Consider the following 16,495-nt stretch of genomic DNA (forward strand, 5'->3'; position numbering starts at 1 on the left):
ATAAGTTGTTATACTGAATATACATGCAGCTATATATATATCTCACCACAAACACACATCTATTTAAACAATAGCGTGCAAGACTGGCATAAAACATATCAATATCTGTAAAAATATACAACTCAGTACGTACTTGATCACTGATTTCTCTTAAAGATTCATAGTATTTTGACCACCAATCTAACTCTTCTGGATCTGGCCTTTCCTCTTCCAGCTCCTCCTCCTTTACAATTTTTTGCAGTTTCTTTAAAGGATCCTGAATTCAGAGACAAATCAATGAATAATCACAGAAGTGACAAAATGTAGTGCTGTACAAGTTTAATAGTTTGTAATATTTTTATGGTAAATAAAAAATAATATAAAAATAAATGTTATATCCTTGGAAAAGATATGTTTGACCTTTTTAATAGTGAAGGTGTGAAGAAAATCGACATGTTGCAAAGTGATACTGTACGAAAGGGTGAGATAGCTGAGGTACTTTAATCAATTAAATGAAACAGATTACTTCAAGTTCCTGAAGCATAGCCCAAAATGCGGTCCTTTTGATCAAGCCCCAAGTAACCTAAAAATGTTGGGATTTATGTTATAGTTCCAGGAAAGACAAGAGCTCTTACTCTCAGTTACAGGTTCTAACTAAAAGCTATATAAGACAACACAAGTCTAAGGAATGTTTAAAATAATGTAGTTAGAGGCATCATCACCAGTCCTTTGTTTTAATAAAAAAAAACTGCAACCATGTGCAGCAAATGCTGTAGCTATATCAGTCCGTATCTATATAGCTATATCAGTACGTTACTTTAATCTAGATACAACCTAATATCTTTTTTTATTTTTTACACATTAAACTTTTCACAATGCCACTGGAGCCATAAACTAAAAAAAAGACTAATTTCTAGGTGTAATCAGTTAGGTAGATAGTAGGTCAGGGGATTTAAAATTGGTCCTCCCAATATTAAATCAAAAAAGGAAAGAGAACAGCACACCTGCTTGTGGGGCACGGAGTAAGATTTGCCAAATCTTGTTAATCCAAATAGTCATACATCCAAAGCACTCCAGCCACCAGAAGAAATCTTTGTTTAAAAGACCTTTATTTTCATTAGTTGGGTCCAAAAGTTTACAGGAACAACGTTTTGAACCTACAATAGGCTCTTAGTCATGTACATGACTAAGAGCCTGCTATTGTAGGTTCGAAACGTTGTTCCTGTAAACTTTTGGACCCAACTAATGAAAATAAAGGTTTTTTAAACAAAGATTCCTCCCAATATTACCCAGGTCTCTCATGAGCCACTAAAGGCATCTGCCTAATACTGGCTCACAGTATTATTACAGCATGTTTAGAGTAGCCTATAGTTCAGCCCACCTGCAGCACCCAATAAATGTACCTCATTACGTGGCTATTTTAAGCTCAGGGCTCTGACACAAGTATTTCATTTGAGAGCTTGTACCTCAGTCTGATTGGTGTTTACTGTATTCTGACCTCAGTCTTGACTTCTCTGATTTATGCCTGCCACTGACTTTCAGATTGACCCTGACCTGCTCCTGCCTCAGTCTTGAATCATGGTTTCCACTTGCTTGTAGGCTCCGTAATCCAGTACCCAGCTCTGCAGAAAATGTCTGTCAGGCATCTGTATCCTGCTCCAGTACCTAGCTCTGCAGAGAGCATCTGCTAAGTCTCAGTAACTGTTTTCTGACGTTGTCCTGCTGGTTGATAAATTTAAACTCGTGCCAAGTTATGAATGTTATTTCTGTTATGGCACAACAGATCCAAGAACTACTTCATAAACGCAAGATGTCAAACTTTGTCTTAAAGGGACACTAAACCCACATTTTTTCTTTCATGATTCAGATAGAGCATGCAAGTTTAAGCAACTTTCTCATTTACTCCTATTATCAAATTGTCTTCATTCTCTTGATATCTTTAATTGAAAAGCAAGATTTAGATGCCGGCCCATTTTTGGTTAACAACCTTGTTCTTGCTGAATGGTGGATAAATTCACCCACCAATAAAAAGTGCTGTTCAGTGTACTGAACCAAAAATTGTCTGGCTCATTAGCTTAGATACCTTCTTTTTCAAATAAAGATAGCAAGAGAATGAAGAAAAAATTATAATATGAGTAAATGAGAAAGTTGCTTAAAATTACATGTTCTATCTGAATCACCACTCATTACTGGTATGTCCTCAGGTAGTACGGTACTTATGGCATACAGGCATAACATTTCCACAAAAGCCTTCACAGAATATACTTCATATGTATCCCTACCATTCTTTTCCAACCAGATTCCAAACTTTGCTTCAGCAACAAACGTGGGTCATGGAGATTTCCATAAACTATAGGCTACTAAAACTTACAAATTTCAAAAGTCTTTCATTGTATTTACAGAGATGAAAAGGAGACATTTATTTTACTGTGGTAAATCTGGGCATTTCATTACCTTTTGTCTTGTGAAACTCCCAAAGGCAACTAAATTGATTCTTGTTAAACAACCAGCTGCTCTTACCCTGTCTGTAACAGCAAACTCATTTAGGAGACAGTCCAAACTTGTTTCAGTTTACAAATTCAATTATGTAGGCACAGACACTTTGAAATGCACTCTCATGAACAAGTTTGGACATTGGGGCCTATTTATTATGGTGCAAGCGAACATGATCCGATATTGCGGATCATGTCCACAGCACATCAATAAATGCCAACAGCATACACTCTCAGCATTTATCATTGCACCAGCAGTTCTTGTGAACTGCTGGTGCAATGCCGCCCCCTGCAGATTCGCGGCCAATCGGTCACTAGCAGGGGGTGTCAATCAACCCGATCATAGTCTATCGTGTTGATTTTTGTCCGCTGCCTCTGAGCAGGTGGACAGGTTATGGAGCTGCGGTCTTTAGAATGAAGGCTCGCCGGAAATACAGAGCTTGATAAATATGCCCCTATGTGTGCATTGAAGTGCGTCCCCTATAAAAGCCCAGCCACAAATGGGTGATCTCGTTTAAGGTGCTACTAGGAAGATACAATGTAGCAAGGCAGCGGGTTCACTCCTTACAAATTGAAATTGTGTTAAAATCCAATGACCATACAGTGATAGAAACATGGTGCACAGTCTGCCCATCCTGACATCCTAAAAGATGCATTCAGATGGTTTAGCAGTAGTGCGGATGGAAACAGATTACAATAGTTTTCTGTTTAAGTCGTGATTGAGCAATCCCCTTTTAAAACACAATTTTAATAAAGCCATTACTTAACGACAGTGTGAGTGGGAATTCAATAAAATATTACAAATAAAAACACGCTATTTGCAGATGTTGGTGTCTTGAAGTGACCATAGAAGAATGACCATCATGCCAAGATACCTATGACATTCATATGGTTAATGTGAGTTGAGAATTAATTCAGATGATACTAGATTAATGTTACACATGCAAATTTGTATTTTCCTTGCATAGTGAACATAGGGGTTACATGAATAGAGCTCTCTTGTAACCTTAAGAGGTGTGAATGGACTATTGTATCAGTAAGTTTTAGGAGACCTCCCAGTTTCTATTTCAAAAACAGGTACTTAAACCATAAAAAATCTTTTTCAGGAACTTTTCAGGTAAAAACGTACGTACGCAGCAGCAAGATTTTAACAAACAAAACAATATTGCATTGTGATCACTTGAGAAACATGGTGACCAATGTGGTCAAAAAGCAAAAAGCCTGCACCACAACTGAAACCTGTTCAAACTAAATATGACAGGTTTCCTCTGAAAATAAAACAGCAGCTGGGAAAATATAAAATAGGTTACTTCTTAAAGTATCAACCAAAGCAACTATATTAAACCAGATAGCCTTACAGACTGCACTGCATCTCACACCAGTAGTGGATTTCCTCTACTTAATATTATTTACAGAGATAGCAGTCATAAAAAGGCCATTTGTACCTTGATATATTTTAATAAACTCCATCTCTCCAGTAGCTACTAAAGTGCACTCTTTTGTGGAGTGGGGTTCAGGCTTAGTAGGTCATTAAGGACCTACATGACTATCTAGTATGATACATACTTACTTCCCAAACTTTTCCATATATTTGTATGAAAATTCTTATTCTAAAGTGATAAATAATACCTGATTAGGGGCCTAGTAGATCACTTTTATATTATGTTTAGAATATTCCTGTTTTTACACTAATGTTAGTGAGTTTATGGCTACCAATATATATAATATGTACTTGCATTTTTAAATTTGTGAATGTTGCTGTTTAAAATGTAATACAAGTAATTGTGTGAAGTATTTTTTTCTGTTAGCATGTGTAGAAAGAATTGTGCTTTATTATTATAGATGGTAAAAATGTAGTCATGTACTAGCATTAAACTGATTTATAGTTGACTGCAATACGTCTGTTCCGGTAGGAGTGGCATAGAGTTTAAATATTGGATTAGCCTGTTTATTCACCATATTTGTGTACCATGAAGTGTGAAATGCATCAGAGCTGATCCTTTATGTCTTTAAGCTACTTAGTTTACTTGGCTTTTACTTTTTTTCACGTTACTCAATCAATTTGAGCTTCTCATGCAAGTGTGGGGTGCATTCCATTGGTGTTGAGTTAGTAACAGCTGTTATGCCTACTGCCCGTCATCTACACATCTACAGTACTCAGACGAGAGTCATTGGCGTATTATTCAATGCTTAGATAAAAGGCAAGCAGGACTGACAGAGAGACAGATTTGTTGCTGCTGACATCAGCAAACCATTGTTGTGACTACTATTAATGCACAAAATGCTATGAAACCCCAAAAACTATGGCAATATACCATCATGTCTCTGGTCACACTTAAATTTAAGAGGTTTTAAGCACAGTGTAAAACTGTAATTAAAGTACCAGAAATATATTTTTCTATGTGGATTTTTTTAATTGTATCTATATCACATGTACCAAATAATTAAAGGGACAAGCATATATAATTGTGGAAATATAAATAACTAGAGGATGGAATAGATATGATGGGAAGATACAGGTACTTGACACTTAACAGTAAACACAGTAACCAGCAAGCTGGAGAAACCCTGACAATATTGTGTCTGTACCTACTGAGCATCATCCACAGTACATGAATCCACATGTTACACAAATGGCAGTAGCCCCTTCTGTGTATAAGGCTGTCTGAATTTTTAGACCACTTGCAAGATTACAATTACAAGAGGCAGAAGCCCTGACATTGGGTAGATTGATGTTTGCCTTAATAAGTGTTCTGTATGGGTAAGGTAAAACTTTTCTTTTTTCATCTATTTAAATTAGCAAACACTTCTACTGTAAAAAAAACTACAGTGCAGCCTACTTTACTCCACTTTGGTAGAAACTGAACTGAAACAGGGCTATATTACAAGTGGCGTTAACTGTAACGCGCAAGCAATATTGGGAATTTCTTTGCTTTTTGCGCGTGACAAAAATAGTGCGTGTATTACGAGTTCAAAGTAAACACGTTCACTTGAGCGCAATCAAATTTAATACACGTTGGGTTAGCGCAACTTCAGAGGTCACGTAAAGTGAAGGGAAGAAAAAAGTTGCATAAAACACAATATAAATATATGTAAAAGTACAGTTACACTCATATAAACACTGCCTGATAAAACTTATTTTAAAAAATTTTAAAAAGTTATAAGGCCTCAAAGATAGATGGTATAAAAAATAAATAAAGGGCTTCAGAGGGCTTTAACATATATATTCATACATATATATATATATATATATATATATATATATATATATATATATATATATATATATATATATATATAATCCAATAATCAGCACTCTGATGAAGGGGTGAACACCATGAAAAATCACTTGTTTTGGAATAAATATTCACCATTCTGTAAGTCCAGAGAGTGCTGATTATTTGATTATTTGATTATATATATATAATAACTAACCAAAACTAACCTTTCCCAACTCCATTGCTTTCCCCTTGAACCCCTTAGAATGTAAGCCTATGGGCCCACCTGTTTACAGATCGCTTCATAAGAGCCGACTACAACAGTGAAACTCTCGGCAGGGCCCTCTACCCACTTGACCCCTACAAAAGCTATCCTGTCTACGACTATGTTTACAGCACTGCGGAATCTGTTGGCGCTCTACAAATACCTGATAATAATAATAATAATAATATGTATACATCCAGAGAGTGCTGGCTATTTAGCACCCTGGCTGAAGTATCACTTGGTTTGTGAGAGTGCATCTATCTGACTGTTTTTTATATATATATACTGTATATATGTGTGCTTGTGTATATAGTATATGTGTGTTTGAGCGTGCCGATGTATTGATGTATTTATGTATTTATACGTGTATATATGTATTTACATATATATGTACACACACATCATATATATAAACATAAGAAGAAAGGATGCACTCTCCAGGATTTTCAAAGTTATTTATTTAAAACATTAAACAAGTAACTTTGAAAATCCTGCAGAGTGCATCCTTTCTTCTTATGTTTATCAATTTCTTGGAAGCACCCTGGGTGGATGAATTTGAACCATAAGTGCAGACCTATATATATATATATATATATATATATATATATATATATATATATGCATTGGAGCATATGTTAACACATTCACAATATTTAAAGTTCAACTTTATTTTCAACTTGTAATACGAGCGCAAACCGATGCACAGAAAAAGGCTCCGTCTAGCAAAGTTAACAGGAAAGCGGAAGTAATCCACTCGTAATCTAGCCCACAATCAGAAATTAAAGCGATTTGTAATAGGTTACTCAAGTCCTTGAACTTCTGGGAAGCATTTCTGCCTACTTCACTAGACAGAGACCTTATATTCACATATACTAATATAGTTCTATAACAATGAGTAAATACCGTCACTATGCTTAGAGGGTTGAATTTGTCTGTTGCCTTTTCTTCTGATTCCACATTTATAACTGATTGCATTGAGGTTAGCTTGGCCATCGTCTTTTTTTCTGAAATGAAACAAATCACACGATAAATATTACCACAAAGGCATAATCCTAGAAATAAGCAAGTTGTTTTGCTTTGCATTGTACCGTTGTTCTAAAGAGTTTGAAACCAATCAACAAAGAAATAGACTTTGTCACGTTAACTTGGTTTTTATAAATCTATTTTTTATTTTTTTTATTGATTTTAACACAAACACACTAGGAGCCAGTGTGCAAAACTGTATATTCAGGAACAGGTCAAGTCATAAAGCATAAGTTTAGGCCTTACTTATTAATAGGCCTTTACTTTTATGTTACATTGTCATGGAAAAAAATTATCCTGCCTATCCTGTCACAGCTCCACCCACAAGTCATTCTGTAGACCCCACTGCACACAAGAGGTCAGACAGCATGTAGGATATGAAAAACAAGCAATTTTACACAAATTTTCAATATACTTCTGCTGTCAAATTGACTTTGTTCTTCTTGTATCATTTATTGAGCAGTATACAGGTATGCTCAGGAGAAGCAATGCGCTACTAGGAGCTAGCTGCCGATTGGTGGTTACAAACATATGCCTTTTGTTATTGGCTCACCAGGTGTGTTCAGCTAACTCCCAGTAGTGTGTTGCTGCTCTGGAGCTGACTTTAGCTATATCTTAAACCCCTCTGCAGAGGTTAAGCACATAGTTATACATAATAATAAAATGCTTTAACACATTACAGCATTTTCTGTCTGCACTTTGATGTCCCTTTAAAGGGGCATAGAAGTCGAAATTATACTTTCATGATTCAGGTGAAGTCTACAATTTAAACATAACAAAACTTTCAAATTTCTTTCGACAAACTTTACTCTGTTCTCTTGGTATGTTAAACTCAGGAGCGTTAAGGTGTCTTGTACACTATAAAACAGCAGTTTTTACAGTGACATATAATGATGCAAATGCTGTTTCACACACACACACACACACACACACTGTCATGGTAAAGAACCCATTTGTAGCAAAGAATGTAATGAGTTGTTTTTTTGTATTGTTTTTTTAAACCTGAATCATGAAACTTTAATTTTCTATGTCCCCTTAAAGAAACAGCATAAAATGACAACTTTCGATAAATATTTTAACACTGAGAGAAGCAAGACAAGGATGCCCACTCTCATATCTCCCATATACAACACCAGACCTTGGATCTGTTTTGCTGACTGCTGTAGCTGCTAGTATCAGAGTAAGGAGAGGGTTAGTGCACAGTTCTATACACATCATAAAGTGCTCTTTTTGTTCACAGCCATTTAGTTGTTTTTTACTTTATCAAGCATTAGGAAATGTTCCATTATGAATTGTTTTTTTCAGTGCTTTTATTGTAAAAGTAAACTCAGTGATTATTGATTGATATATTGTACTCAGTAACTTTGAGAAAAGCAAAGGGACAACATTATTTATAATGCTGGTAAATTGTGTAGCCTCCTATTGTGAAAACTAGAGAATTTACATGACGATTACAAATGTTACCTGTTATGAGGTGCAGAGGTAGCGGTACTTAATACTGGTGAGTACCCAAACTAAAAGCCCTGGTTTTATTAAATATAACCCCATAAATGGCATGAATGTCCCCTTGAGAACTGCCAGAACGTGACAGCTGAGACCAGAAAAACTCACGTTTTATTTTGGCTTCTGCCTCTTCATTTTTCTCTTCCAATTCTTTAGGAGCAAACTTCATGAGATGAGAGACAACTGTGGACCCAACCATTACAGAGCGGCCAAAGGCGCGTTTCTCCACAACAAAGATACTTAGTGGTGGGTGAAGATAAACCTGCTCTGGAAGCTCCTGAAATTATGGTGAATGGAAAGTTTAGCAATAACACTGGTTAGAAAATTCCAAAAAAAATAACATTTATAGATTATAAAATTTAAAGCCCCACAAATATTTATGGTTAACTAGGCAGTTAGGTAACATAGACCAGTTTGAAAGAGTATAAATATATAAAAATGCTCAGAATATGTTAGTGATGTATTTTGGCTGTAAATGGTTGACGGTGTACATGATGACTTTTCATAAATAGGTGACACTGCAGAATTAGATGTGTGTCTGGTTCTCAATTCACAATGATACACTCATGATACACTCTGCTATATAATAAAGAATGAGAGAATAATTCAGCTTTATATTCATATAGATTACATGTTTTTTGTGATTACCCACCCAAGATGGGTTTTTAGTTAATGATGTTATGCTTTGTATTTACCAGTCGGGTGAAGTATGTAGCTATATGGTACAGGTATACATCCAATTTCTATGTATTTCATTTTCTTTTTCTTTATAATATATTAAGATGACCTGAATAATTATCCAGCTGATGAAACTGAGCTAGCGAGTCCCTCATGTATTTATTGGCACAACTATGACTGTAAAAAGGTGTACTTACCACATTCACAGACTTAACCAGCTCTGTAAAATTGGGGAATTCTTTGTAGTTCAATATAACTTCAGATTCTACTTTTTTCCCAGCACACTCAATACGGACCTGTGGTTGGTCCACTTCAAAGAGGTTAATCCTTTTCAAATCTCTCAGTCCCCAGAAAAGAACCTAAGTAAGGGAATAGAGGTTAATCCTTTTCAAATCTCTCAGTCCCCAGAAAAGAACCTAAGTAAGGGAATAGAGGTTAATCCTTTTCAAATCTCTCAGTCCCCAGAAAAGAACCTAAGTAAGGGAATATAATTAGAAGCAGAGAGAGAACTATAGGTGAGCAGCTATTTCATTATAATCAGGTACACCTGTCGTCCACTTGACTGTAACTTCTCTATTGTACTTGTAGTCCTGTTAACTATTGTGATTTTTTTTACACAAACAATCAGAGGAAAACCCACTGATTTCAAAATAATACACTTATTAGCTCTTTCTTTTTATATTGCTTGAGTAGTGATATTAGTGCATATGTTGTGTTTAGTGTAACTTTATTTCACAGACTTTTTGTTTAAAACCATTTCTTTTTATTAGTCATGTTAAAACATGGGAAAAATTAAAAAAACAACATATTGTATCACTGGTGCAAAATATAGTCACTGTTTTGTGATAGTAATAGGATTAACAAACATAAAAGTAGCCAGTGTCTGTGCAGTCCAAGATTTAACCCTCAAATAAGAAAATTGAGAAACTGCTTGTATAATTGTGTTCATAGGAATCAGTCAAATTTGACTTGTAACAAAGTAGTTGATACAATTTTTTCTAATTCAATGCAGATTGGTTGACTGTGTTTTAACAACTCGAAATATATAGAGCTCAATTCAATCTCTGCTATCAGTAGAAGATAAATTGAATAAGAGACATGTAATAAACTCATATATAACCTGTAAGACAGAAGGAGTTATATATATGCATTATAATGCAAATGTAATTTGATCTACGTGGGTATGACCACCAGAATACTGAGAATAAGACTGGGTGAACATCTACTAACCAAGAGTGCAATAAATTACCAGTGTAGCTCTACATTTCAATCATTCCATCAATGCAATTCCATCAATACAAAACTAAAAATGTAAAATGTTGTGGCCTTCAATATAATTCAGCTCATACAAAGCGGAGATTAAATTGAGCTCTATATATTTCCAGTCTTTAAAACGCAGTCAACAAAACTGCATTGCATTAGAAACAATTGTATCAACTACTTTGTTATCTTAAACTACAACTGTAGTTGTTACTTTTATACTTAGTATGCAAGTCAAATGTGACTGCTTCCTATGAACACTTGTGGATTAAATCTGGGACTGCACAGATATTGGCTACTTCTATGTTTATCAACCTATTACTATCACTAAACAGTGACTATATCTTACACAAGTGATACAATATGTTGTTTTTTTAATTTTCCCATGTTTTAACACAACTAATAAAAATAAATGATTTTCAACAAAAAGTCTGTGAAATAAAGTTACTGATTGTTTGTGTAATTTTTTGTGAATATTAATACACAGCACCTCAAGGCCAAGTATATAATTTGAAATTATATAATACAATAAATTGGCCTATAGTCATTTCACTAGGTGGTGCCACTGGTCAATTCTGTTTAAAACTGTTAACTATTGTGTTTGCAGGTCTGCTACCTGCATATTGTGTCTGCTAATCTGTTACTTGCCACCGGCACCTGGCCTGCTTCCTACCTACATTACCTAATGGTCTGCTACCTCCATACTGTACTACCTGGCCTGTTATCTGCCTGCTACCTGCCTATAGTACCTAATGGTCTGTCTCCTCTCTACTGTATATTCTGGTCTGTTACTTACCTATTATCTGCCTATAGTGCCTGGTGACGTGCTAATTTACTTGCTGGTCTGTGACCTGCCTATAGAACTTGCTCTGTTACCTTCCAGCCTCTACTTGTACAACAGACCTGTTGGCTTTTACCACCATATTGTCGCTGCTGTTCATATTTATTACCATTATTTAACATTATAATGATGTGGTGGCCCCACATTTGTTTGCACTGGGGCCCACTAATTTATTTGTTCTCCCACTGATTAGAAGAAATAGCAATACTCTTTAATCTAAACTTAAAAATGGTGGCAAAATTAGGTAATTTGTATTAGTGAGTTTGAGATAAGAATGCCAACTAATAGCTGGGAATACAAAACAGATATTAAAGCACATATATTAGGAAGGTAAATTGATACATTTGTTCAGAGCTTAATTTTTTCAGGTTATTTTTCCTGGTCTGAGGCCCGATCCAATATACGGCGCAGGTTTCAGCGTAAGCGCAGAAACCCGCGCCGCCCATAATTTTACTTCGCACATCGGGGTATTACATATACGGCGCCAGCAGTTCCTAAGTGGCGTAAGTCGGATAAACTGGCGACGTTCAGAAATGTGCGCAAATACACATTTCTGTCGTTGCCAGTAACTTACGCCAGTATTATGTCCGCAAAAAATCTCAATAAAGAGTAGTTTTATGCAAATGAGGATAACACACGTAAAATCTAAACTGTTATTACATTAAAAATGCGACACGTAATTACGAAATTCAAAAATCCCTATAGAAACGCATGCGCAGCCACAATTTTCTTGCGTGTGTTTGGATTGTTCGTTGAGCTACAACACACGGCCCAGCAGTGGAGGTTAAGTGAGAGTAGAAAGAGAGGCGCAAACAGAAGAAATAGTTAGGTCGCATTGGTGGCTTGAGTAAGCTTGTACACTTACACATATTCTGACATATTGCATACATTGCATACATACATATACAAATACATCACACTTTTTTTTTCTAACACCTCACATATATTTTATTTTATTTTTACAGTGTGATAGGCTGAGTGTTTGGTTGTGATTGTGTGTGACTGAACTGGGAGTGAGTGGGAGTGTGTGTAGTGTAATTAGTGTGAGGATGGCAGGGAGAGGTAGGGATGAGTCAACAAAATGTAACCATCAGAAAGATAGTAACAAAAAACAAAGGCGCCCTCCACAGGCTGTCGTAGAGGATAGATGATCACCAGGGTCAGCTCTTCTTAAGAATGGATGGAAAATCTGAGAAAAAAATGAAAGAGAAGAAGGCGCTCCAATGGTGCAGAATGTTAAAACACAGTTAGATCTTCCCCAGAAATTATCCTCTTACAAGTAAATGGGTACTCACAAATGGAGCGCACTATAATGCAGTGCTATTCTTGCAAGATGGAGTATTCAGAGCCCACCAGCTAGCTCCCACCAGATTCGATGTAATCTTGAGTCTGGGATGAAAGAACAAAAAAGGGTAGGGGAACAGGGAGACTCCAATGGTGCAGATGATCACTAATGCTTTCAAAGCCCCCAATATGTGCCCCTTCTGTGATGGAATACTCACATATGCTGCGCACTATAATGCAGTGCAAGTAGTTCAAGCTGGTATATCAGAGTCTACCAGCTGACTCACTCCAAAGAACAGGATCCACAGCCTAGCAAAGGATATGAGTCCCCGAAATGAAGCTCACAAACCCAAAAAATATATAATTTAAAATATCCCAAGGCAAGGGATATATTTTATTAAAAGTAGTATAAAAACAATACAAGAAATTCTGCTACACGTTTCAAGATGCTGCTGGCACCTTTTCATCAGGCATCCAGGACAGGGACAGAGGGTGCACATGGGGACAGAAGGGGGGAGGAGGGAGAGGATAGGGAGGAACCCACACTGCCAGGGACATCACAGGGAGGAAGCCAAGTGGCCATGGAGGATGAGAGGCAGAGTTCTCATAACTTCACATTTGATGAAAATGTTGCCCTAGTCCAGGCTGTCATGGACAATTATAGGGACCTCTTTGGGCAGGAGAAGGGCAAAAGAAGTGCTAAGAAAAGAAAGACTGCATGGCTGGTGGAAGAGGATGCCGTCAACAGTGTGGCCACGCAGAGGAGGACTGTAGAGGGCCTTAAGAAGAGGTGGAATGACTGCAAGAGGTGGGTGAAAGAGAAGATGGGGCAGGAAGCTGTCCACCAGAAGGAAACAGGCAGTGACCCAGCCCTGGAACTAGATTACAACACCTGGCAGGAGATGATACGCAGGTCCCTGAGTATCACAGCAGTCCGTTGGCTTCCAGGGGCTCATGACTCAGGGGTTGCAACCACAGCACATCATGCTGGTGAGTAACATCACACACGCCTGTATTATATGTAGTTGCGATACAATATCCTGTAATATTACACATTCATGGACATGATGAGGAGCATGGTATTTGGAGTACTAACAAAAACATCTACAATTATACTTGACATTACTGCTACATAACACAATGCAATTCATGATGTGAGGTGGAATAGTGCAATAGTAACATGTCCCAGAGTAACACAGGCCACAAGCCACATGTAGAGTTTTCATTAAATAGACACTATAGCCATCCCAATACATTTAGCTCAATAAAGCAGGTTTGGTGCCTAGATCAAGCTAAAGTAAATTGTGTGACCATAGTGTGTGATGCTACTGCCATTGCCATATGACCCCTGGCAAGATTCCTGGCCAGAGGAATATCCTTCCTTTGGTTTTGAGGGGGAGCCAAGACAGCCACAAAGGGTCCATGTATTTACACCCCCCAAACCACAATCTCATGTCAGCTCCACCATCCTCTTCCATGGGACGAGCTCCACCATCCTCTTCCATGGGATGAGCTCCACTGTCTGCAGATGGAAATACAGCAGAAACTACAGCTTCCCCTCAAGCAGCAGAATATACAGCTGCACCTGCCTCTCAAGCACCAGAAGATACAGCTGAACCTGCCCCTCAAGCACCAGAAGATACAGCTGCACCTGCCCGTCAAGCACCAGAAGATACAGCTGCACCTGCCCGTCAAGCAGCAGAAGATACAGCTGCACCTGCCCGTCAAGAAGCAGAAGATACAGCTGCACCTGCCCGTCAAACAACAGAGGATACAGCTGAACCTGCCCCTCAAGCACCAGAAGATACAGCTGCACCTGCCCGTCAAGCACCAGAAGATACTGCTGAACCTGCCCCTCAAGCACCAGAAGATACAGCTGCACCTGCCCGTCAAGCAGCAGAAGATACAGCTGCACCTGCCTGTCAAGCAGCAGAAGATACAGCTGCACCTGCCCGTCAAGCAGCAGAAGATACAGCTGCACCTTCCCGTCAAGCAGCAGAGGATACAGCTGAACCTGCTCCTCCAGCGACTGCCAGCCCTGTTGCTCAAGAGCCTGTGGATGCATTGTATTCTCCCCTGGGTGAGGAATACATTGTACTCCAGAGGAGGCTCATAACAAGCACTGAGAACATACAAAGAGGCCAAGAGAGGTTCTTCAGGAGCCAAGAGAGGTTCTTCAAGAGCCAAGAGAGGTTACACAAACGTAGCATAGAGTTTCAGAATGACATGGGCAGCAGGGAGAGCATCCCCAGCAGCAGGGAGAGCATCCCCAGCAGCAGCAGCAGCAGCAGGTAGAGCATCCACAGCAGAGGCTTGTAGGCCTTCCAGCACCCATTGTGCCCCACGATGCTGTCTCTCCAAATATTGTAGGTAAAACAAGGGAAACATGGTGGCTAATGAGTGTGTGCATTGTCAGGTGTTTTAAGGCTGCAGGTGAGAGGTTGTGCTGTTTGTGATTTGTTTGACACACTTGCAGAGGGAGGATTTGCGGCTTATATATATGTGATTGCGCATGCGTTTGGTTTTTGTTAGGCCTTCCATGGAGTTACGCTGCTTTTTTAGTCAGTGCAAGAGTTGCTCCGTCTGCCATGTGTGGCGAGATGAAAATGGAGTAGATTTTCTCAATTCTGCGCCCGTAAGTACTTGCGCTGTATATTGGATACCGATTTGCGATGCAGTTCTATGTTAACTTATGGGAGTAAAAATTGCGGGCGACGGGTGAAATATACGCGCGTAACTTGTACAGTATGTTATGCTTTATATGTGATACCAAAACAGCACAAAAACCGGCGTCGCCGGCTTTTGCGGGCGACGCTGCATATTGGATCGGGCCCCTGATTTTTATTATTTTGTCTATACATATTACAGCTAATTTCCCAGTGTTTTGTTTCCTAATCAGCAATAAAGCTGCCCCCTCAGTGCATTCTAGTTTTTGTAATAACCATACTAAATCCAGCTTTGCAGCATGATTTGTTAGACCTTTTAACAGAGCATTAAAATAAACAACAATCACTCAACGCCCAATTAATATGAAAACTCAAATATATGCTGACAACTGCTCTCACTCCCCATGGTTAATCCCAGTGAAGTCATCTAGAAATACAGTGTTATTATACAAAATGCATAAAAAACAACATTTTGTTCTTTAAAATGAAGTCAATTGTCTTTAACCTAATTATTCTGCCACATCCTTGATTTTAAACAATATAAGTGTTAAACTGGTGTAAGTTGTATTATCACTGATAATAGCTTTTTTCAGTTGTTTTTTATATATACAATAGCAGAGCTAGTAAAAATAGAGATATTCCCAATCATTTGGGATTATGATAACAAAATATGCTCCCTATTGGATCTTACATATTGCTTTAATATATCTCTTTCTCATCCCAGAGCAAACATCTTCTTAAATATTTACCTCTATCCTGAATTCCTTGAGCACTGGGCGGATTCCTGCAGGGATAATGAATCGCTCGGACTCTTCTTCCATAAACTCAGGTTCTTTGGGGTACACATAATCAGGTATGGTTGGCTAAAATGTTATAATAGGATAACACATTATAAAACATGTATAGTGCTGGAAGCTTCCTAAACCTGCATATCCGCAGCTTTTATAATAATAATCAACAGCACTGTTATGTGTCATTCCAAAAATACCTTAAATGCTTAAAGGAACATTATACTTTAAATTCTCTCCTCTTATGTGTACCCAATGATTCATTTTACCCTGTCACATTGTAATAAATATTTTTTAGATTGGTCCTTTGCCCTTATTTAGCTACTTTTCCTTTTGCAACCACCACCTATACTAACATTTCCAGTCCTGTAGTACTTGTCTATAAAAAAAAAAGCTACGTAAACAAGAGTCATCTGAAGAAATCAGCTTCTCAGCAGGGAGGAGAAAGACCAGCTCATTTGAAAGGGTGCTCCTGCAGCTGCTTTAAATAAAATTAAA

The 16,495-nt window shown here is 37.8% G+C and overlaps 1 protein-coding gene across 1 annotated transcript in view; it reads right to left on the reverse strand.

Moving 5' to 3' along the window:
* LOC128642623 (fer-1-like protein 4) overlaps window positions 1-16,495 on the reverse strand; it is a 210,947-nt gene that overhangs the window by 78,158 nt on the left and 116,294 nt on the right. Inside the window, exons 18-22 of the mRNA XM_053695431.1 lie at window positions 15,959-16,072; window positions 9,356-9,517; window positions 8,589-8,757; window positions 6,858-6,958; window positions 134-256 (exon numbers count right to left, since the gene is read on the reverse strand). Coding sequence (XP_053551406.1) covers window positions 134-256; window positions 6,858-6,958; window positions 8,589-8,757; window positions 9,356-9,517; window positions 15,959-16,072 — 669 coding nt within the window. The remainder of the gene's footprint in view (window positions 1-133; window positions 257-6,857; window positions 6,959-8,588; window positions 8,758-9,355; window positions 9,518-15,958; window positions 16,073-16,495) is intronic.

Source organism: Bombina bombina, chromosome 1 (assembly GCF_027579735.1).
Source record: "Bombina bombina isolate aBomBom1 chromosome 1, aBomBom1.pri, whole genome shotgun sequence".
Lineage (NCBI taxonomy): Eukaryota > Metazoa > Chordata > Amphibia > Anura > Bombinatoridae > Bombina > Bombina bombina.